At 37.0% G+C, this 25482-nt stretch overlaps 1 protein-coding gene across 5 annotated transcripts in view; it reads right to left on the reverse strand.

Moving 5' to 3' along the window:
- The window catches only part of PCDH9 (protocadherin 9), a 671446-nt gene that overhangs the window by 218188 nt on the left and 427776 nt on the right, over positions 1–25482 (reverse strand). For 2 of the 5 annotated variants that reach the window (XM_054271758.1, XM_054271757.1), the window contains one exon: positions 19509–19584. In XM_054271758.1, coding sequence (XP_054127733.1) covers positions 19509–19584 — 76 coding nt within the window. Of the gene's footprint in view, positions 1–17824; positions 18582–19508; positions 19711–25482 lie in introns of those variants that run through there. The other 3 variants (XM_054271756.1, XM_054271755.1, XM_054271759.1) reach the window with 2 other exon arrangements.

The following is a 25482-nucleotide window of genomic DNA, read 5'->3' on the forward strand; positions in this document are numbered from 1 at the left end:
TTTCAGGTTTAGTTATCCATTATTTAATACTCAGAATTCATTTTCATAGTTTCTGGATGAGCCATTGAGAATGGCAATGTATTATATTTCAGAAGGAATGGAGGGATACAGAACAAAATACAAAGCACCTAAAACATCTCCTGATCCACTTTAAAAAATCAAATCTGTAAGTAAGGAAATCCAACATTGTTTGTTATGATAAAGCAAGGAAATTAAATTCTTACAGTACTACATTTAAGACAAAGCTAGATTCAATTTGAAAAGGGGTACTGCTTCAGACAGTATTTGGCTTCTTAATGCATGCTTATGACAGTAATGAAGAATTTTTTTATAGTTGCTGTTTTATAAGAAATAAAGGGAAAATATGATTTAAGGAAATAATATTAATATTTCAAAGCATTATTATTATCCTATATAACTGTGTAAAACAGTCTTCAAAAACTCTGGGTAGCAGTGTAAATGAGGTGAGTGATAGCACAGCACGGCACCTGTAAGAGCTTCTGTTGCACAAAGTGGATTGGCAAATTTTGTGTTTTTTCTTCCAAGGCTCCCTTTTACTTATATAGAAAACAAACCCTTATATTATGGAAGTGTTTTATTTGAATGGTATGTTTGCAACCCCTGTAAGGAGCTGAAATAGCAAACTGACTTAGACTCTCTACAGCTCTTTCATGGAAGAAAAGAGTAAAACAATCCACGTGCAATAGTTCCTAGTTTCTTGCTGCTACCTCTCCCCGCTGACCATAATATAAACGAGACACAGCTTATTATCTTTGGCTTTATGACTACAATAATATTCCCTTGCCACTAAAGAAGCTTGCCTTCCTGGGCGGGAAACACAGAACAGTACAGCTATTTTAGGAGAAAGCTTGCTGTTCCACACAGGAAGATTTTGTTCAGAGGCAAAGGCATGAACAAAACAGGGGGGGAACAGTACCTCTTTCAGAATGTCTTGCTCTGAAATCTTACACTTCTGAAAGTTGCCTCAGTGACATGACAGAATCCTCTGAAATGCAAATATATATACATTCAAAACATCATTAGTTTCTCAAAATTTCATTAGGTATAATCAAGAAGAGTTATGACACCTTCTGCCACAATTCCTCACATATAAGTGTATGGTAATGTCACAGAGTTAGTATCTGACAAATTTCTCTTATAGGTAAGCATGGCCTAAATAACTAGAGAAGATAAAACTAGAGAAGATTCGGGAAGATAAAACAGAAGCTGAGACATCGGAAATCTAGAAAGTAAAAAGGTATAGGATTGATTAAAATCTGGCCATAATGTTTTAACTGGTAAAGATGAGTATCTATTGAATAATATTTTTCTCCAAAGTCCGAGGTTACTCTCCTAGGTAACTGGTTTAAACAACCACTTGTGGTGCGTTGGCCTTGCCTTGATATTAAATGCCCAACCAGGCTCTCTCTTACTGCTTCTCCTCAGCAGGACAGGAGAGAAAGTAAGATAAAAACACTTTTGAGTTGAGACTGAGATGAGAAGACTGATTAACAATTGCCACCATGGGCAAAAGCGGTGATACTTTGAGAAAATAAAATTTGTTGCAAATTAAATTAGAGATGGGTGGTGAGAAGCAAAGAAAAGAGAAACAAAAGCAACACCTTATACTCACTCACCCCTTGAGTTTTTGAGGCTCACACTTGAGGTTTTGAGGCTCAACTTCAGTCTCTCATTCCAGACTTGTGAATATACTTGCTCTGGTGACTCCTTCTCCAGAGATGCAGAGCAGTCTCTGCTCTGAATCCTGGAACATCTCGTTTCCCTCCTTCACTGACCTGGAAGTTGGCAGCAAAGTTTCTCCTATTTTTCCTCACTTCGTACTGCCAGACAGTGTTTTTTACTGCAGGTGGTGTGTTTTACCCTTAAGCATATTTTCTGCAAGATGCCACCTCCTTGGTGGCAGGGCTCAGCTGTGCCCTGAGGTGGGTGCTCTGGAGAGAGATGGAACCAGCTGTGCCCAGCATGGGGCAGCCACAGCTGCTCCTCACGGAGGTCACCCTGCAGCCCCCATCACCAGCGCTAGGGCACCTGCACCCAGTTCTTACCTATATAAACCTGGAAACCCACATCCAATATACATAAGTAATGAAGAATAAAAAGGAGGTGAGCAATAAAAAATATTAGGTGAAGAAGGTTGAAATGTATGAGCATTAAGCAAAGTAAAAGTGCACTCTTGTTTTGCTGCATAGAGCCAGCCCATGTAACAGGGCAGAGACTCTTTCTGTATAGTTGAAGAGAATTTTTCATATATTATTCCAATTGTCAAGATTAAATGTGAAAAATGAAATATTTATCTTTTTTAAATCAAGTTGAAACACTTGAGCCAGAAAGGTTAAAACAAGTTCATGGAACAATCACACAAACAATTTAAGGCCATGATTTATTTAGCAGGTTCAGAGTGATAATGAGCAAAACCGCTAATCAGTGCCCACAGATATTAAATAACAAATTCAATAGGTCGAAATGGGTATTTGTAGAGCAGCAAATGTTAGTCTAATGATTGAATTAATCTTCATGCAGAGAAATTATTGCATGCCAAATTTGTTTACCACATAACATGCTAATGAAGATAAAACTGGTGGGTCTTCTTTACCCTTACAAATTAAGTGCTACTTGGGAAAAGTTGAAAGGGCATCAAGTGGCAAAGTTTTGTAAGAGTCACATGAAAAGATTGAGCAAACAAGAGACAGTAAGAGATAAGGTACTTGTTCTGTATTACACTGTGAATGGCTGAATATATATTCCTGGATTATCAGTACAGTTTATCAAAGAACCTATTTTGTAAAACAGATCTAGAAATAAGCATGGACTTCATAATTAGCCGATCATTCTGGTGCTTCCTAAACCCACTTTTGTTGTCTAAGGAGGAAAATCTGAGTAAATCTGTGCACAAAGGCTGGAAGTTCAGACCTCTATGCTAATTAATGTGGTTGTTTTTTGGGCTTTTTTCTGATCATCAAAGGTGCTTACAATGATAATTAAGGACAATTTTTTTCAAATGTCTTGCCTAAAAAGAACCTTGGATAAACAAACAGACAGACAAATGAAAAAAAACCACTAACAATGAAAACCGTTGCTTTTTTCTCCTTTAAAATTATTCAGTATCTATTATGAGGTACAACCAACTGTTACAGTAGAAAGTGCTATTTTAAATTGCTCACACTTTGGAATTTTGATGCACAGATGAATGGCCCAGTTTAACAAACCTTTCACAAGGCAGATTATCAGCAAAGCTGACTCTCAACTACAGAAAGAAGTTTATGTCCAATTATTTATTGAGGGGATGGCTATATCTTTGTTTGCTGAAGGTATTTTGTTTTATATATTTTTTAAATGGATATTTCTCAGCTATTTTGAACCGAGACTTTGCTGAAGTATCATCCAGAGACATACACTTGGCTACACTGATTGACCCTTTTTGACCCTGACAGGCCAATTCAAATGATCAAAACTGTTGAATACACTCCATCAAAACAAAACTAGGGCTATTGAGGTAGGCGCTATACCTTCTTAAAGTAACTTATGTATTCCAGTGAAAAAGAGATTTGAATTTTTTCATAGACTAAAATAATTTAAATAATTAAATTAAATTAAATTATTATTGGTGAAAGGCCTAGAAAATAATTCCTGTGAGGAGTGGCTGAGGGATCTAGGGCTGTTTTACCTGGAGAAGAAGAGTCTTAGGAAAGACCTTACTACTCTCTACAACTGGAGGCTATAGCCAGATGGGGGTCAATCTCTTCTTCCAGTGACAGAACAATACTGCACTGTTTTGATCTGCACCAGGGGAGGTTTAGGCTGGACATTAGGAAGAAAAGAGTCATTGACAGAAAGAGTGATTGGGCACCAGAATGGTCTATATAGTGAAGCGGTGGAGTCAGCATCCCTGGAGATGTTTAAGAAGAAACTGGATGTGGCACTCAGTGCCATGGTTTAGTTGATGAGGTGGTGCTCAGTCATAAGTTGGACTCGATGACTTTCTTTTCCAACCTGATTGATGTTTTGATTCTCTAAAATGATCTAATTATTTAATCTGGCTAAGGTGCAAGATTTGCTAAATTTTCTTGAGAAAAAAACAAACGCACACAACAAAACAGTGCTTTGTCATCTTTTTTCTTAGACTAAACACACTATTCTATGCTTGACTTGTTAAGGAGATTCATATGCATATAACATATTTTGATTGCAAACGCACTGAATGGAATGTATAGGACTTCTAAAAATTTGAGGAAGTAATACTGCATATGATGTAAAAAAGAAAATAAAAACTCCAAATCCCTGTTGCTAGCAGGAATGTAGCAATACTCAATACCTTTCAGAGATGAGTTTTAAGTGCTCTCAAATATTACATCTGGCACCACAACAGTTTACCATCACCGGCTAGTCCAGACATGCTACTCCAATTTCATAGCCTCAGCCTAGTTATACAGATTTTGATGGGCAACCAGATAAAAAAGTAGAAGACTGCTGTCAGTGTACTGCCAGATTTGTGAGATGCCATATAACTTGTGGCAGAATACAACACTGAGTAGGCTGGCATCTTGTAATAGGCAAACATTTGACAAGACCAAAAAGGAAGGAGGCTGAATTAAGCAATATGGCACTCATCTTTTCTCCTGGTTAAGCACTCTCTTTCTCAATTTGGGTTGTTTTCCAGATTGTTCTGGAACTTCACAGTCTTCTGAGGACAGGCGTTCTTTCGTTCAAGTTTGCTCAGTTGACAGAATGATTCATGGACATTTTTGAGCCATAAATAAAAGAGCTTTCTAACTTTTTAGCAGCACAGAGCTGTTCTAACATGTTTCAATGTACATGGAAGCATTACCTATAGCAATGTCAGTCGCACAGCTCTCAACTTTTTAATTCACAATGCCCGTGCTGTCATGCATAATCTATCCAGCTGGCAGTTTACCTGACACCTTCCAAGCCATTCCTTTCTCTGCTGCCCCAATGACACTCATCTAATTTCTCTCCTTTTCTCTCCCTATACTCATGAAACAGAGTAGGCAATATCAGCAGTCACTTCTGGACATGATCAACTGGGAAAGGCATTTTATCTTGTCACCAACCTAAACATATGGAATTCTAAACAAAGGACATGGGATATGAAAAGATATCAACATACAGTGCGACCAGGATTTATCCTTTTAAAATTAATAAATTAATAAATACATACAACAATTGAATTAAACAGAATAGTAGAATATACTTTTTGTCAAACAAGCAAGCAAGGGAGAAATACACACAAAAGGACACAGGAAATGCTCCTCTGAAAATGAAAGACTATGGACCATAAGTCTCTTTTGTACTAAAATATCTTCCAAAGCATTAAATTGCTTATTCTTAGGTGGTTCTTTAAATTTTATTGTGCTCTTATGAGGATTTTTTTTTAATTATTCATGCATGTTCTTGTGAATGACTCTTTAGCCCAAAAGAAAATAAAGCATGTAAAGAAACTTTTTTTTTTTTAACAGCAAAGTACTTTATTAGAAGGCATAACTCATAGGCTATGGATTGAAGTGTGAATAGTGTTTAATTTGGGTTAAAAAAATCATAGAATCATAAAACCATATAACAGAATATTCTAAGTTGGAGGGAACCCACAAGGATCATTCAAGTCCAACTCCTGTCCCTTCACATGACAATTCCAAGAGTCACACCATGTCCTTGAAAGCATTGTCCAAATGATTTTTGAACTCAGACAGGCTTGATGCTGTGACCACTTTCCTGAGGTCTCTGTTCTAGCTTTATGCCATTTGAGTCCTGTTACTGGTCAAAAGAGTGACAAGATTGGTACCTGCCCTTCTGCTTCTGCTCATGAATTGTAACTGCAATGAGGTCTCCCTCAGTCTCCTCCAGGCTGAAGAGACCAAGTGACCTCAGCTACTTCTCAAATGGGGAATTTCCCTGTAGACACTTCTCCATCTTCATGTCCCTAAAGAGACTATTTTAGTTAGATTTCTCAAATATGAACTGGGCAGCCGTCCTATGCCTAACACAGCAGTCCAGATATGCAGAAATAGAACATGTGAGCATAGCTAGAATTTCTTGAAAATGTGGCCCTGAGAGTCTGGTAAGACTGCAGAGAGTATTAACAGAACATAACCACTGACGCATCAGCTTATTTTTAATGATGTTTATGTTTAAAATCAGTCATGCTGTCTCTTTAAATGCTGAAGGGAAGTTGGGTAGAAAAGGTCAGTATCATTAACATCTAGATTGTCTGAATATCTCTGTACCCTAGTGGAAAGTGTTATATCTATGCAGGTCTGTATGCATAGATATGCATATATTTATCTATTACAGCTGTCACAGTGACCTATATTCATCTATAACATATGTTACATATTCTCAGTATTCTGCAAAATGTATAATTAATATGTCTCCAAACAGTGTAGCTGCTCATGCAAGGGGGATTCATATTACTAAGTGCCTATTTACATCTGGAAATATATGGTTTCCATTCATAATGAAGTAATAATGAAGGACAAGTATGTGTAGTATATGAAAAATTAATCAATATTAAGACCTGGAGTAATGGCACAAAGCAGCTATCTTATACAATTCTTTTCATTTCTTATGAAAATAAATATAAGAACTGTGAAACTATAATTCAAACAACTAATCCATCGTGGTGTAGATGATTATTTTTAAATCATTTATTTTCTCTTCTGAATGATCCATGGAATCTGCACTTAAATCAGCTGAAAAAGGCAGCAGGGCAAGGAAATTTTTGATTACACTTTTAATTTCACAAACTAACCTACAAATGACTTTAAAATTGCTGGTAACACTACGGTATTACTAACCACCTACACGTTTTTATTGAAAGAGTGTAGCTACAATCCATTAGTTAATGACTATGCTGAGCTTGCCAGATCACATTCACACTCCTAGCAACTGTGAGTGCCAGGGTTTCAAGGGCCTTGGAATAACACCACCAATTAAAACCAGTCTCTTTTGTTAAATTTTTGAAAAACCAAAACATTTATAAAAAGAAGAAAACCCCAAAACACTAAAATTGTATTGGCTTCTCTACTGAAAATGAAATCAATTTTGTACACCTTTGCTATGTTACAGTGTAAGTCTTTGGAAATATTGAAATATGCTCCTGCATATTTTGAGTACATTTTAAATAGCAATGACTTAATGTGCTTTTACTAATAAATTTCTTTCCCTTAAATTCAGTAATTGGCTACTGCTCTTTAACGAAAAATATTTTTTAATATTCAGTAAAAGTTAAACATTAAAACTGGTCAATTACTCCATCACACTCGCTTGTCAGTCATATATATATTTTACAGAAGAAAAAATGAAGGATGTGTAAAGTGATAAACATCACACCATTAGGCTCTGGGATTATAAAATATTCAATTATTATAAAGTTGAGAAGGTTTTTGCTTTTTCCTAGTTATTTTAGATGAATTAATAATTTATAACTGATGTTTTTTCTTGATATGTGTATGTCTTCAATAGTTATCTCCATGACACTATTTAACAAATGCAGATATGGAATAGAATAGTTCAGTACAGTAAAGATAAAGTAAAATAATTAAGTTATTCAATCTTTCTCAATGAACTTAAACACATTTTTTAGATCTTGAAGACAGACCTTATCTAAAAGACTAGTGGAGCATATCACCAAAGAGCAAAAAGAATCCTTCCCCTACATGGCAGACACATAGAATTTCATTTTAAGTTTTGTATTGAAAATGACATTTTTGTGTGGTTTTCAGAGTGAAGAACTAAAAAAGTACCATGCATATGCTGGGAATATTTGACCACGAAGTACTTAGGTGACAGTTCAATAATGCAGATTTGTTTAAAATAATAGGTGAGTTGTTTTGTGTAGATAGAAATATATCTTACTAAATGGCAAGATAACATCAACGTGCAGGAGTGTGCTTCTGACATTAATCTCCTAATCACCTCTACTTGACATACTTGTGAAGACCTCTTGGAGTACAAGGATGGGATTCCCTTGGAATGGAATGAAACAAATTCAGTAATGAATGGGCATTCAGCCCTTGGACCACAAAAGTCGATGCTGCCATGGAAGTACACACAGTAACCTCTGTGCTCTCAGCACCACTTCTGGATCTTCACATCCAGATCTGTTCCTACTGTGCTGTGTAATGCTTCATTGTGGAGCTACAAACTCAGATAAAGGTACAAAATAAATATATACAGGTATACACAAGAAAATGTTTTTCTACCTTCTCACAAAGGTGTCTAAATGTTACTAAATAATTTTTTGTGAGTTTTTTGGTTGATTTTTTTTGTTTGTTTGTTTGGTGGTGGTTTTTTCTTTTTTTGTTTTTTGGTGGTGGGTTTTGTGCTGATGTAGCATAGGATTTCTATGGAAAAGCTTTTTGCCAAAGCTGCAAAATTTTCAAACTGTCCTGAACAGTTCAAGATTTATTTATGTCTTTATCTATATTTTATTTCAAGATGGGAACAAACTCCAAAGTTTTTAAATGTTTTGGAAAAAGTTTTTTATATTTTCCTTTCCTTGCCACAGGTAAATATATCCTAAGTTTAGTTGCTTATGTTGCTACCATGTTTAGATGGGTTCTCTGTATAAGGCCTTCACCTTGCAACCACAGAATAAAGACATTTAACATGCAATGCACTGTCAAAAAAGGCAAGTATTCTACTCTTATTTTTCTTCTCCCTACTTATCTTAACATGTATTTACCTGGATTAGTACGAAATGGGATAAAGCTTTACATTAAGAAATAATTCAACTCTTATTCCTACTTCTAGAAGGTTTACTTTCATGGGTTTTAGACTGCAAATATAATTCCTTATTTTTTTTCCTCATCTACTTAATTCATCTTTCCTCTACCTTCTCCTCCTGTTAAAGACAAACAGAGCAAATGTATGTACAAAACCACAAAATATTCCTTGCAAAGGTAATTATTTGAAAGAAAACAGAATATTCATTATCTACATAATATAATTTTCAAATTTTATTCAGAGAACCTCCTTTCTTATGCATGGATTTCTCCTAAGAAAAAAAAATGAAAAAAAAACCCACTCAAAAAACCCAAACATAAAGTCTGAGAAAAAGGAAAAGATAAATTCATAAGATAAGCATGATAAAATGAACATCCACTTTAGGGACAAGCCTAGGTGAAACCTGAAGACACTTTTGCATAAGGTTATTTCTTAAGATAGCACACTTTTTCTTACAAAATATTAGATTTCCTTCCCAGAAAGTGAAGCTTTCTAAGATGTTTGCTTTAAGGAAGGAACTCCTGGATTCGATTAATGTATCATACATATATTCTTAAAGAGACCATCAAAAGGCATAGTCTGCACTTCAAGACATGCTAATTTTCAAAATGGCATGAGACTTATACTTCCCTGTCAATATTTGGTGATTGTTTGGAGGAAGAAAAACTGATTAGAGAACAGAAATTATTTTACTTTTAGAAATCCTTCCTTAGAACTGTGCTTTTAAAAGGTATGATGTTTTCATTTCAGTTATACCAAAAAAAAAAAAAAAGAAGAAAAGGAAGGGATGGAACTGGTATTGTTATTTAATTAGTACTGTAAAAATGAGGCATAAAAATTAACAATGCCCTTCTCCTTTGAAAAATGTTATGTGTAGGTAGATAAGAAAAACTGATAAATCTCCCAAAACATATGAGTATTCCCTTAGCAACAAGAACAGCTGAGATATATCTCACACAAAAGGTTGGATTTGTGGGAATCAACTAAATTTAGGTGTCTGAGCTTCCCCTATACACAATGTCAATCCTGTCAATATAGTTTGGAAAACTATGCCTCTCACATTAGACGCATCTACTACACATTCATCAAACACAACTGTCTGGGTGTCTAGTCTCAATTATGATAATTAAGGTCTCCACTGACAACACCTGGATCTCAGACTCTCAGATTCACATCTATCTTCAACTCACATCTGAATGAGTCACAGATGCATCACAAGGTTACACACATGGCACCTGCGCTCACAGCTTTTTGAATAAATCTCAACCTAAACCTAACTTCTACTGTCTAACCATCAGCAATGCCAGGTAAGAAATATCCTGGGGTACCCAAGCTGTTCAGACGTGGATGTCAAACAGGAAAGAAGGGGGTGCAATTAACAAGAAGTAGGTATTCAACCAAATGCCGATGTATAACAAATTTTTGAGTCCTATGCATATAAATTGCAGAGCTAAATCTAATCCAAAAGGTCTTTGTGTGAATTTCATGTTTGAGCTCCTATTACACTCATCAGAAATATGGTGAATGGACTCTAGAGTGAAATTTACCAAACTTTGTATAAGTTCTTAGTTTAAATGAAAGTTTCTGTGCTCAGTAAATTAAAAAGGGAGCTTAGACACTTAGGATAAATATTTAGACTTCTGCATGTAAGCATCCAAATTCAAGGTATCTAATATGAAGCTGAGTTCATAATTAATTTCTAGAACTAACAGGGGTATTACTTGATTACTTTCTACAGCCTTCATTCATAACCTATGGTGTGATAAAGGCATTACTTTACAAGATTTACTTGACCCATTTCAGATTTTACCTCAGTAGCTAAACCAGAGAAGCAGCAAGTAACCTGGATAGTACCTATTTGTGCTGGTTTCTGTACTGTGTATAGTACTACACCAGATATCTTACCATAAATTTACAAGTTGATACTTGATTTACCTTAGAGAATACAGATTTTTATTTTCTTTTTTAGTTCACATCTGCATTGCACAATCTATGCAAGACAAACTTAATAATTTATAGGATTTCAGAATCATAGAATGGTTAACTTGGAAGGGAAGTCCGGTGAGGGTTTAGTCACACCTTCCTGCCCAGCTCAGGGAGTTACCATGACTCAGTTGGAGAAATGTCCTTTTTGATTTCCAAAATATCCATGAAGATTCCACAATCTCTCTGGGAAACTTGATGCAGAGTTCTATTGTTCCAATAGCAAGAAAATGTGGTGGGTTTTTTTTCCTTATGTTTAAAGAAAATGTCTCTCTATTTCAGTTTGTGGCCAGTTGTCCCATTCTTTGATTTGGTACCTACTGAGAAAAGTCTGTCTCTCTCTCTGCTCTCCTTCCTGCATCACATCAGGTATTTGCACACATTAATTAGATCCTTGTTAAGCCTTTCCCCTCTCCAGGATGAACAGTCACAGTTCTCTCAGCACCTCCCCATGTGACAGATGCTCTAATACCTTAATAATCTTTGTGGTCTTTTTCTGGACTCAGTCCATATTTCCATTTCTCTTCCATACTGGAAAAGCCAGCACTGGACTTGGCACTTCAGTCGTGTTTCACCAGTGAGGAGTAGAGAGAAAGGAACTTTCCCATCAGCTGGCTGGCAGCACTTTTTCTATTCCAGTTCATGAGACTGATTTCTTTTCTTCAAGAGTGTCTTTCTGGCTCATGGCTGATTTGCTATCCACCAGGACTCCCAGTTCTCTCACTGCAAAGCTGTTTTCTAGTTGTCCGGCCCAGGTCTGTGTGGGTGCAATGAGCTTATTCTTCCTCATTGTTATATAAGTTACTGCTCTCATTGCAGCCATCAACAATTCTAATTCTACTTAAAATTGTAACCATTTAAAGGCTGAAATTAACAATGCCATGCTAAATTCAACACTTTATTCTCACAAATATAATCTTTCTTTTTATCAACTTGCCTTTGGGAATAGCACTTGCACTACTAAGACTCTATTAGTAAAAGAATATGTAACATTGGTAAATTAATTGTAATTTAAAGGTAACAAGGAGTCACAGCTGTCACAACAGTAACTTCCTATCGTTGTAATTGAAGTCACAACACTAACTTCCACTGAATTTCAGAAACAGCAACCTCAAATAAATCAAACATTTCTACCATAATCACACTATCACACTTTTAAAAGGTGAATTGTGTCAAACACAGTTAGGTGTTAGACCACCTAGAATGCTAAAAAAAAAAATCTTTCAAATACATTTCATGATGATTAAAGATATATGTGTTCAGTCTTGCTTTTGACTTTAATTTCCCATGGAAGATCTTTAAATAGTAGAAAAATCTTGTTTAAAAAGTATTGTTAAACATCATGTTCATGAGGCAGAAAAAACCCCCCACTCAGATCAAAACAATGACTGATAAAGAAAAAAAAAATATTTTAAAACTCTGAAATTAGAAGACTTATTTTTTATTTTTCTTATTCTGGATATATATATATATTACTGGACATACATTGTACCAGTATTAGAATACAGAGAACAAAAAAGTGCTTAAGAACAAAACGTTGCAACATTCAAAATACTACTACTAATTAACCTGTGTAATACAGATTCAAGAAGACTTGAGCACTGCATTTGAACTATGGACACCAAAAACCTCTTTTATCAAATGAAAGCCTGATTCAGTTGAAGTCAGTAAGCACTGTAGTATTATTTCCTCTGTCACTGGAGATCATTAAATGAAGAAATCATTCTGTAACATATGCTGTAGATACCAGCAGAAGACACATGCTTTTTTTAGGTTATTGGCTAGGATTTCTGATTTGTATTGCGCAGGATGCTGTACTAGTCAAAAAAGTCCCTTGGGCCTCAAAACATACTTGCACTTCTGGAAGTCAGGCTTCACATTGACAAAGGGTGGTACAGTCACACAGACAAGAGGTAGAAACTGAAAAGAAATGCTTTCAGACTGAGAATACAACACCAGCTTTAATATTCTGGTGGGTTAACCTTAGCTGCTGCCAGGTGCTCACCAAGCTGCTCTATCACTCCCCCTTCTCAGCAAGATGGGAAGAAAATGAGATGAAAAAGCTCATGGGTTGAGATAAGGACAGGGAGATCACTCACTAGTTACCATCACTGGCAGAATTGACTCAGCCTGGGGAAGATAAATTTAATTTATCGTCAATAAAAACTGGAGTAGGATTGTGAGAAACAAGAAAAACAAAACTAAATCCACCCTTCCCATTAGGAAGGGTTGGACCCTTCCTTCTTCCCAGGATCAAATTCATTTGATGCCACTAAGTGGTGTTAAGGGATATGAAAGGAGTTGCAGTCGGCAAGTAAAACTTTGTATCTGCTGCTCCTTCCTCATCATACTCTTACCCTGGCCAACATGGGGTCCTTTCCGAGCAACACATGGGTCCCTTCCACAGTGTGTGAGCCTCCAAGACAGGACTGCTCCAGAGGGGTCTCCCCAGAGGCCACAGCTCCTGCTCCTGCATGTGCCCTTTGTGGACTGCGACTTCCTTCAGGGAGGGCATACCTACCTGTTTCAGGGTGGGCTCCTCCACGGGCTGCTGGGGGCACCACCTTCCCCACAAGCTGAGAGAGAAGCTATTTGGTGTCTGAAGCATGCTCTCTACCTCCTTCATCACGGACCTTAATGTCTGCAGGTTTGTTTCTCTCACATTTTTCTTACTCCTTCCTCCCACATGCTGTGCAGCTTTGGGCAGCAATGAATCTGTTTTAGAGCCACTGAGAATTGGCTCTGTAAAACACAGGGGGCAGCCTCTGGTGTCTTCTCAAAGAGGCACCCTCTGCGGCCCCCCTGTCCACAACCTTGCCATGCAAATCCATATAAAACATGTAATCAAACACCAGTGGAAATAAATCACTGGACTATTTTATCACTGGAATATTTTAAAACCTCAGTTTGATTTAAGGAAAGTTGTGTGAAACACTAAGCACTGTGCTATAGTAGAGGTTTGACTGGATAATGGTATCACTTTGAAACTTAAAAAAGTCTGTGAATGTCTGCAGTAGATCTGGGCTTGCTGTGATATGAAGAAAAGCCTTGTGAGCAGAAAATACTTACAGGAGAAAAAATACTCTTAATTCCTTAAGTCCCTTGTTTTAACCTGGCAAAAGCATCTGAGGTTTTAAACTGTCCTCGGTATCATCAGTGACGGCAGACAAAGGCACCAGCTTTCATCTCATGTGGAAGCTTCCCCTCCCTTTAATCCTCTAACCTTTGTCATAGTCTCCCTGCCCCATGTGGCCTTTTCATCTGACTGCTGAGAACCTGCAAGTGCTCTTCTCAGGCAGCAGCAGCTAGGAAGTTTTGGAAAGTTATCTGTTCCTCTTGGAGAAGCAATGAGACAAGTTCCCCTCCTACAGCTCATTCAATGGTTATGGCCTCCTGATTTACACTCCAATTAGCTTTGGTGTGCAGAGGAAGAGAGAGTAGAATAGGAACAGATGCAGCACAGTGGCTTTTCTGAACCAAGACAATTTTTAAATCCTCACTGCAATGAGGCATCAAAGAGAAGTAAAGAGATAGCAATCTTCTTATGCCTTTCAGATTTTATTTATCTTTTTAAAGTCATAAGTGCACGGACTAAGATTGAATTCAGACTTCAGACTCTTTTATAGCTCTTCTGTAGGCTAATTCACCAACCTGACTCCAGTTTTTCTTACTCCTGCTTGCCTGTAGCTAAATGTGACAGTGTTAGATTCTGTGTGAGGTATGAACTCGTGTTTAATGAAATGGAGGATGTGACTCAAAGGCAAATGTTCCTATTTTAGTTCTCATAGTCTCATATTATGAAAACACAAGAATAACTATGGATGGCAAATTATCTAGATCTAGGCATTAATACTGTAGCATTTCTTTCTACACCTTAGGCTGTTTAGCTATGGACCACTCCAGTATTGCCAAAGAAGAAACTTTGGAGGCAGCAAAATGAAAGACAGGATTAACAGAGGGTATGCCCTCAAGGTTAAACCATCATCACCCACTGGGTGTAATGATAGTGACACTGTAAAATCAAAGCTCTTTGCAGCGGAGGCTTAGCTTCTCCACATGGGACACTATCATATGGCCAAGTGTAATACAAGGCAGTCTTGCCATTACTCTGAACTTTAATCATAATTAAGCCACTGCCGCAGAGATATTCCTACTTATTACTGGAATTAGAGTACCATTTAACACCCCTGACATTACTTGACTAAACTGCCATAGTAATAGGTTTATTAAAAAGTGTGAACTCAGGTATTTATCAGCCAAATTTAACCACACAGATTTTATTGCACTGGAAATAAAAAAGCCATCCACAAACATTATTACTGAAAGACAGCATTATAACATTACTTCCAAGAACACAGAATTGCTTTGGAAGTAACATAGGACAAAAGAGAATGTTCTATTTAATTTTGCTAAATAAAAACACGATCTTGAAACTGGTGGGTGTGTTACAATTTTTGCTACAGCTACATGTTTTTTATGAAGCTATTACTTTGTTGATATATATTGATACTACTCATTAATGAGGTGTAGAAATTAGGCAAACATTTACTTAGCTTTGTAAACATGTATCAGAAGACATAAATATTATATTTCTGTCTGGTTTTAAACTGTTGGAATTATTGCATAGATTCATCCACAGTGCGCAGTAGGCTTTCTCCCTAGAGCAGTTCTACCACTCCACTAAATACATGCTATTCCTCTTTATCTCTTTGAAGAAAAATGAATCACATCCACAGCTTGCAGCTATCAAAATGTGATTTATCAAGCATTTTCATGAAAATGCATTTTTCTCCTTCCTTACACTAGGAGGCACATTTTTACTTTGTACAGTTCTATTGCACAGCTCTGCTGCATTCAACTCTTAGATACGTTAACAAGTCCAGGCCAAATTTGAGTCCCTGACAACCTTTACTAAGCCACAGTGAAAGAAGAATTCTTCACTAATCAAGTAGATTGTTTCTTCATGCTGATGAAAATCACACTTATAGTAATGAGAAGTAACAGTCTGCACCCAACTGCTGGCGAACAAAAGCACAGGAGTGTTTTTAGCAGTACCTGAAAAAATAATTCACATTAAAGTACATAAGAGAGCTATACAGTTTTATTGCAACTGATGATAAAGAGGTTTGTGTTAAAAGTACACTTCCTGATATGCACATTTAAAACCATTAGAAAGCAGGAATTTTGGTAATGAAAGGTGTTTTAAAGTAGTATAAGTAAATTCAATTTTACATTGGCCTTTTATTTTTTTATACATCCTAAAAAATGGAAATGTTTTCTAAATTCTTATCTGATATGCTAAAAGATAAAGAAGTTGTATAAGATGATAGATCTTTGGAATATATTCCTTTTAAAAGGAATCAAGTGCATCAAGCTGCAAATGAGACAAAGGTGAACTATAAGGAGTTGTAATTGACAGGTTAGCATCAAACTCCTCTGACCATCAATAATACTGATCAATTAACAATAGAGAAATCCAAAACATATATTAGAAAAATGAATACAACCCTCAAAATAAAAGACCTAAATATAGAAGAGGTTAAAGAAAGGTTTCAGTGATGCAATCCGAACTTAGACTTACATCTCATTACAAAAGATTTCATATTTCTATCTTGTTGCCTTTCTCTCATAGCTACAGTGACAGGGTGTGGCTGACAATGCTAATATTTGGCTTCTCTCTTCATTTCAGTTTCACCCGGTGTGAGAGATTTCTGTTTTCAGATTAGCTGGATGAATGTACTCTCACTGTGTGTGTTTATTTCATTAAATCATGTAATTGTAGTTCTTGTGTCTCTGTAGAAGCTAATGACTGCAAGTAAATATGGCATTAAGGTTTCTCATACTCTTGTGTAAAAAGTTAGCAAGACTTTTACCACATTTCTCCCCCCTATTTCAGGTTTTGAAGACCTGAGCCTTGGTCACTCTTCAAATATAATTAAAATAGGACATTATTTTCAGAAACAATGGCTGTATTTTTATTCACGTAACTTCACAATGTACAGTAATAACCCACACAATTCACTGAGCATTAAAGTCATTAACCAAAATTGCTCTCAGCATGAGGCAAGGACTTTACTACCAAGATTAACATCACATTCCCATGAGCTGAAGAAAAGTTTTACTTTGAATGAACTTTCATAAAAACACAGTCGAACAAATCTGTGGTTTTGATGTAGAGGTCATTTGCAAAAATTCCCAAAAACACTGTTCCTTCTCTTCAGTTGAAGCATTTAGAATAAAAACATTGTTATGCAACACTTATCATCCAAAACTGCTAGCAGTACATGTACATGATAATACTACAACTCTCCACCAGGGCTTTATTCCTTACTTTATAGTCGTATCTTTCACCTCAGCATGTCCCAAGTATATTCATAACCAGCAATTCCTTATTTAGCCACTGAAACAAAACTACCTCTACAGTTAAATACAACTAGGGAACATTTCACTGCAATAGAACTAGAAATTCAGCTTAGGAGTGTCAAGGAATACAATGTTCAAATGATACTACATATTTTAATCATGAACACATGTAAATACCCACAAAGTAACTTTGGCCAATACCAGACAGCATTTTTCTCTTCTGGAAAGTTTCACAGTATCTTCAGTAACCATCAACTGCTTTAAATCTTATTTCACATCCCATTAAAACTTGTGTCTACAGTAGTAAAATAACTTTTAATATAGTGCTTAGGCAATAGCTTGATATTGAATACAATATACAAGTTAAAGCCATCTAATGAACAACATGACTCGCATCCTGTCCTGGATTTTTCTAGAAAAATTTCTGTCACAGTACTGACCATATAATTCCTTTTTTAGTCTGTGAGATTTGATGAGATACAGAGTGCACTGTTTCAATGCCTGGTAAAAACAAAAAAAACCCTATACTTCAATACTTCACTAACAGTTAGTACAGCTTGATGGTTAGATTTTATAAATTTGACACAAATTTAGCATCCCTAAGGCTAAATTAGGTGTAACCACAAACATATCAAAATTTTTCATATAGCTTTTAAGAACGCTTACTCATTCTGACTAATCTTCTATTAGTGTCTATATTAGGCATGAATAGATGATCATGATTAATATACTGTGTTTGCACAATGTGTTTAACACAAAATTTCCAAAATTACACTTTTAATAACTTGCTATAAAGTTTGCTAAGCCATTTTTTTTCCTAACTCTCCTGGAGGACTTTTATGCTGCCTTTTGAAGGGATGTACAATTCAGAGTCTGTGAAGCCAATGCGACAGTGCCAACATGCAATGCTGCCTTAAAAACTCCTCTCTGATGTTGTTAAATCTTTCACAAGTCTCATAGGTGGTCAGAGAATTAACCAGATAATTCCACTTAAGCTCCTCGCTTGCTTAAGCAGACATACATTCTTGTTCCAGTCAATCCACTCATTGTTGCTATTCTTTTATCATTCTTTGTATTTGTACAGATTAAGGGTTTAACATCATAGCTCCAAAAACATTTCTGTTTTGATAAAGAGAAGAAAGTGCAAGTGTCATATCCAGGGGAGGAGAAGAGAAAAAAAGAAAAGTAGAAGGAAAGTAGAGGAAAAGAAACCAGAATGCAACTCTCAGTAAAACATTTCAAATTGTTTCTTTGTAGAGTGTCATCCAACACAACCTCTTGGTCTTCCTATATACATAGAGAGAAATATTTCCAAAGTCAGTATTCCACCGTTCATGTTGTCATCTGCCATGATGTAAATGTCATCATTCAGATCCAGCTCTGACCAAATGAGGAGATGGACCTTAATATTGTTCATCAGATCCCAAGGCCACCTTCTCTCCTGGTTTGTACAGGCCCAGTGACAACTTAATCATCTATACAAAAGGGAGAAATGCCAAAAACAGAAACTATTTCTTATTTCTATACTCCTGGGATGCAAGAGGACTCAGGTTCAATTACCTTCCAAGAGCACAGATAGATTTTTAACCTTTGTCTCACACTCTAGACAAAACCCAAGAAACTTAAGAGCAGTGCTACTTCCCTCTCTCTGTTTTCAGCATGTCTGAGTCTCCACATTCCACATTGCAATGTCAAAATACTAATCACCCTGTTGGTTAAGATCTTGCTTCAGTTTTTAGTGCTCTCACAAACACACAGCAATAATGTAAATGTATTATAGAAGAGGATGGAAGAGAAAGGCAGAAGTTCCCAAATCAAATAGTTCATCCTTAATATTTGTATGAAAACCTGTATCTGACAGTTCCAATACATCAGGCCATTCCAAGTAAACAAAGAAACCCTGTGATTCTTAATGTAAAAACAGGGAATTTTAAGGCTGTTAAGAAATTTGGGTTCTTTCAATTTTTCAGTGCTTCACTGATTTACTGACTTCTCTGTTAGTCCAAAAGACAGCACAACCTCCATGTCCTTGAACTTAAATTGATATTTAGAATGACTTTACTAAAACAAAGTCTAAAGCTAAATAGTTACAGCACTGCAAACATCAGGAAAAACTTGTTACCTTGTAGGACATCCTTCTCCCCTGCTGGTATTACTTACTGTGCAATTAGTATGAAGCCATTTATTCTACTGGATATACTTTTCTTTCCACAGTCAAATTACAGCATGAGGCACATCAGGCAAACTACATTATTTCCAAACAATCCTTATGAGCTAATATGAGCAAACATTCATGCACGTGCTTAAAAACCTCTCTACCACTGCAAAGCTCAAAGGGATGAAAAAGAAAGTACCAAGTTAGCAAAGCAACTCAGATAAGCAGAGACAAGGAGGTGACTCACCCGAGTTGGGGTCAGAATTGCCATCAGCTTCAGTCCTCTTGTCCGGAGAAGCCTGGTCGTAGAATTCGTCCTGCGGCTGAACCAGAGGGAGAGGGTGTGAGATCAGGGTTCCACCACCCACTGGCTCGTGGTCTCCCAGACCACTGTCACTGCAGCTTTCCTGGGAGCCATCGGGGAGGTGAAATGTAACACGGCGCTGGGACTACAAAGAAGAGCACAGGACACACTGATTAGTGCTCTTCTTTTCAGTTGTCTTGATTTTTATTTTTTTTTTTTAACTTTTGACATAAAAATAGATCCCTGGCAATGCTTATGAAGCAATTGCTATTATCATGTTTGCTTGCTGTTTGTTTGTGGTTTGGTTTATCTTTCTTTCTTTTTTCTTTTTTTTTCTGGCTTGCTTTTAGATCGGAAATTGGCCGATGGGAGAGACAATTTTCAAAGGTCTATCAAAGGTCTATATGTGCTCATCCATGAAGTAAACTTCTTCTAAGAAATTAATCAGTGGAAAAGTAGGTATATTTCTAATAATTTTCAAAACACAATCTATTTAAAAACCCCTCTCTGAGAAGCAGGAACCATTAGAAACCATGTTACGAAAAGCAAATGACATCCAAAAATTTAATAAGTATATATTTCTGAGGTTAAAAACTGTATTATCATTATTCAAACTGGAAAAAAAAGACATCCACCAAGCTAAACAAACCCATAAAAACAGTTGTCATCTTTTGGGAATAGTAGCATGAATAAACAGTTGTCTATATTTAACTGATAGCAGTCATGTACCTAAAATGGATAATTAAGATTGATAATATATGTGTGAATTCACAGTGTTCAGCAAAGAATCACAAAATGCAATGACAGAATAAACAATTATCAATTTGGTAAGAGAAATAAAAATAAAACAGCACAGAGTTTGCACAAAAAAACCCACAGGGACTGAGAGGCAGAATTACCCATTTTACTGAACTTCTTAAAAAAATAAACCTATAGCCATTTCAAAAGGAAAAAAAAAAACAACAAACAAAACCTTCAGTGTGCACTCGAATTAGTTAACTGTTATTGATTTTGAACCTCTCTCATCTGGAGAAATAATCTGACTTTTGAATTGTGGCCACAGAATGATACAGTGATTCCCCAAGAGCTTCAGAGCTGATAGCACCGCTGCAAATTGTTTAGCAACCATGACTGTTGGATTCATGAAAGGAATATTACAGGTCTTCATGGATCAAAATACTGCATCCTCGAAGGATCGGAAGCAACTAGTTTAAGAGTACCTCAAGAGAGTGATTAAATTAAGTTAAGCACATCTTCCAACAAAAAAAAAAAAAAAAAAAAAAAAAAAAAAATTGGCAGCTTCAGTGGTCTGATTTGCTAGATTAATTTAGGATAAAGTAGAAATTCACAAAGTTTTTCTTAAGCATAGTAACTGTTTAGTTTAATGGCTATTTCTCATCAATATTAGAAATCTGAAATTTATGGGGTATATCTAAGCTCATGATTCAAGATTTCTACAGAGCCAGAAGAGAAGAAAACATTTGGAAAATACTACAACAGGTATCTTCCAGTAGTTAATAGTTTTTAAAATAGTTAACACTTTTTAAAGTAGCTAACATCAGGTGTGCTGTATCCATCCTGAAACAGCATCAGGCCCCAACTTTCCCTTTTTCTCTCCACCTTTTTTCATTTTTCTTTTAATGAGAAAAACCTCAAGTTAATAGTATTAACTGTATGTTTGCTTATTAAAGACTATTTGTTAATGGTAATTGCTACCATTTTATATGATGATCAATAAAATCTACCAGGTTTCTTTTTATTCATCTCCCTTGGGTGGATATAGTTGATTAAGTCAACTTTAGATTACTGTGTTATTCAGTATAGAAATAAATGTAGTACTATTTGCTCTTGGCTGTGATTTTATAATTAGTATTTTGCTTTTAAGTTCCTTTTCTAGCTTTAGGAATAGAATCCAGCTGTAGAAAACCAAATAGATCCTCTGAGTCATTGGATGTATTCCTTACATCAACAGATAACCTTACTCTAAATGTGTCACTAAGAAAAAACTTCAGCTCACACTTTGTTACTTTCTCTTACAAATTTTTTGTTCTGGAACTACCACCCTGAACAATTTTTAATTGCTATCCCATTCTTCCCCTTCAATATGAGCACAATAGAAATGTAGCTGACTGCATAACTTAAAATCTTCTCTTTCTGCAACTACTTTCAGAAAGATAAAATTGGAGATCTGTTTTTCCAAACTAAGAATTTATGTCACTATCAAAGCCATCAAGTGGCAAACTTTTCTGATGCATCTCCCAGCACCCACCCCCTCCCCAGGTCATGATCTGAGGAAAGGAGATTGCTTTCATTTGTTTTAAACCAAAAAGACACTATAAGAAGACATGAATGACTGAGGAATTAAGCCCTAAAACAGGGGAGGAGATGACAAATTAAGTTTTAGGATCTGCAAAATAATAAAACCCCTATAACTAATTAACTACCTAAATAAATAATTAAAAAATGTCCTATTTTATGAATTATATAGGAAAAGTACTGATCTTGGGTAACAAATATTCCTCATACTGGCCAAAATCCACTCTCACTCTATACTGACAGTGACCAGTTAGCCAGTAAAATGACCCAAGCCTAACACTTACACTGGCAACTTCTTTGCTATTAATTTTTAAAACCATACTTTAAATGATGAGAGAAAAGTACATTGTCTTGCCTTTCTGATCCACTCTAGCAGAATGATCTGCTTTGGAATGTGGTCAACTCAAATAATGCCCTATTTTGCAAGCTATCATTGGTGGGCTGAGAGATGCTGTCATGTGCTGGATTTGCCATTGAATTATGCTGAAAGCAGTCTGACTCACCAACTCCAAATGAAGATCCTGATAGTGAGGCAAAGATTTGACAGATAAGCTGCTAAGGAGACTTGGAGACATGTGACTGGCAGCCAATCACTATATACTGTAGAAGTCCAGTCCACTTTCACACAGTTGGGTTCCTCTCTCATATTCCTTCTTAGAGTGCATGAAGTTTTCTCCTTTGAAGTGGGGAAACCCCTTCAAGGATACTGACTGAGGCTGAGTTAAAGAGATCTGCCTATGAGCATTGGTGTGGTGAGTTATATCAATCTTTACTTAATAATGGTTTCCTTTTTACTAGCCTTATGTAATAACTTTGATATAGTGCACAATACCTATACTATACACTGCTAGTAGCTTTAGCTTTTACATTCTGTAGTAAATAAATCTGATTAAGATCTTTTGTCTAATCATTTGTCATCTAAATAATAAATTATTTCATCTTTATGGAAATGTATCTGACTTGCCATCATTAATCCTGTGGGACAAAGTTACTCAAACCATTGACAGTCTGGGGTTAAGACTGGATCCAGTGACAGCTAAATTCCTCTCTGAGAAGTTTAGAAAGCATGGGGGGGGGGCTTTCTGCACCCCATGACTCAACAGCAGGGCTTCTCTAATAAATTTTCTCTGAAGTTTCCATTCTCACCCACAACAGCCGCCCGCTAAGGAATCCACAGATCATTACAAAGGGTTATAAAAAATCTAAGGGTCATGTAAACAGTGACCCAGTTCCAGAGATGATGGATGGACAGCATGCAGTCCACAAAGAAACTTTAGATTAAATTGTGGTATCAAAACAATGAAGGGAACAAGCCTTCTGCAAAAAGAGACTCAAAGCAAATGTTTAAGCTTGGGCATATTAGTAATTGAAAAGAAAGCCTGTCCTCACTGTACTGAGAGCTTAAAAGTGTCAAGTAATGTGATACGTGGTCACTGCCCCCACTGCCTAGTCCAGAACCCTCCTGCCTGGCTGTCAGAGCCCAGCCTGGGATTTCTAGGCTAGGAAAGCTGCTGCAGTACCAAGACTGGTGTATAACACAGACACACACATTTGGCCACAGCTGTGTGTACACAGCCTCAGGTAAGGCTCTGCCCCAGCAGCCCCCCATTCAGGACTCACACCCGACACAGTCACACAGGGACACATCCCCTGCTCCTCTTGGGCTGTCAGAGGCAGAAAGTCACAAGTGCAGAACACACCCCTCACTGCCCAGGTTCACAAGCACCTAGCACCAGCACAGGCCCTCTGCCTGCCCAGAACCCCTGCCCAGATCCCAGTCCTCCTTTCTGATCCCACAGGTCCCCAGCTCACCAGCTGCTCTCACGGGGGCTCACCGCCCACATGCAGCACTCTCACACTTGTCCCACAGGCATGTTCCACACTCACGGGTCCTCCCCAAACACCAGCATTGCCCCACTGCCTGACAGATACCCCCACCCAGACCTGGGGCTTCCTACTCCTGGCTGGCCCAGCTTGGAGTTTGCCAGTGAATCCACACCAACACACCATGCACAGATGGCTTGGGCAGGGTACACAGACTCTCTACTGGAGGCAGAACACATCACAGGATGTGGTGCGTGGTCCAGATCCAGAACTGAACCCCTCACTGATTGTTCACTGAATTTCTTGTCACCACCACAGTAGAGACAGGAACTCTTCTTTCAGAAGAAAATCCAATATTCTTAGACTATGCTCATGTTTATCTACTCGCTCATGCAACAAAACCCAGGTCTGAATTCTTTTTACCTAAAGACAGATTCAAGTTGTTATGAGTAATGAGGTTTATAGTTTTTACAACACTGGGACTAATGATAACAAGTAATTACAAGTTTAATTACACTACAACATACGTGGGATTATATAAGCATGACGTAAGGTTATGGTTCAGGTCCCAACACTTGGCCAAAATTCACATATAAAATCTGTGACACATTCAGTCATGAATAAGCATTTGGTGGGGAGGAATAGTGATCTTCCTCAGGTCCTGAAAAAAATTCAGTCCTTATTTTTAATCAGGAAATATCACCTCATTGTTTTGTGAAACCCAAAACTGAAACGTGAATTCAAAGCACTATAATTTTACCTGTGTCAAAGCAACTTCAATATATAATTCAGAACAATTAGACTCAGTGGGGTTTCTGAACCTGGGCTGAGTTTAAAATTCAGGAAAACAATCTTAGGAATCATTCTCTTTTAATCCCCTATTGCAGCAGATTGCATGAAGCTCATCTAGGTGAAGCAGGAATTTATATCCACAAGAGAAACACCATCTCAGATGGTGATAATGGAAAGCAAACTCCTGGATTGGAAACAGGACAGTTCAAGCGTAGCAGCAACACCATTTTTTCCCTGTTTTCGGACCAGGTGGTCAGCCAGCCAACACTTTTTTAACATAGTAACAACCAAATTATATCAAATCAAAGGCACATGAAACTGGTCTGGCTCCTTTTTTCCTGCTACAACAAAGTCAAACAGGTGCCTAGTATGTTCTAAGAACTGTAATTTGTGAAATTACGGAACACAAGTAATAGCTGTGGTACTTGAAAATGCCAATAAAAATAGCAACACAAACTCTGGTGTAGAGATGAGGAATGGATGGCAGAGGATGGGGACATTCTAACATTACTGATCAAGTACAAAAATTAGAACTTGTGTTTGACATAGCATAATGCATTTTTCTTTGTTATTATACTTTATTTGGAGATACTGAAAACACTTAAAATTATATTTGTGTTGCAGCTTGTCATTTTTCTTTCCACATACTCTCCCGTTCTATTTTTCTCAGTCCTTCTTAATATGAGGAATTCAGTGGTGCCCAATGACAGAGCAGGTAATCGCGGGCACAAACTGAAACACTGGAGGCTCTGAACAGCAAGAAACTTTTTTTACTGGAAGGGTGACCGAGCACTGGCACAAGTGGAGTAGATACACTGTGTAGTCTCCCTCCTTGGGGATATTCAAAAGCCATCTGGACACAGCTCTGGACAAGCAGTTGTAACTATCCCTGCTTGATCAGGGGATTCACTAGACACCCTCCAGAGCCCCTGTCCAACCTCAGCCATTCTGTGATTCTGTCAACTCTAACTGAAAATAAAAGACA

The sequence above is a fragment of the Melozone crissalis genome, unplaced genomic scaffold (genome assembly GCF_028551555.1).
Source record: "Melozone crissalis strain CALT ecotype California unplaced genomic scaffold, PUWL_Pcris_2 ptg000013l_1, whole genome shotgun sequence".
NCBI classification, from domain to species: domain Eukaryota; kingdom Metazoa; phylum Chordata; class Aves; order Passeriformes; family Passerellidae; genus Melozone; species Melozone crissalis.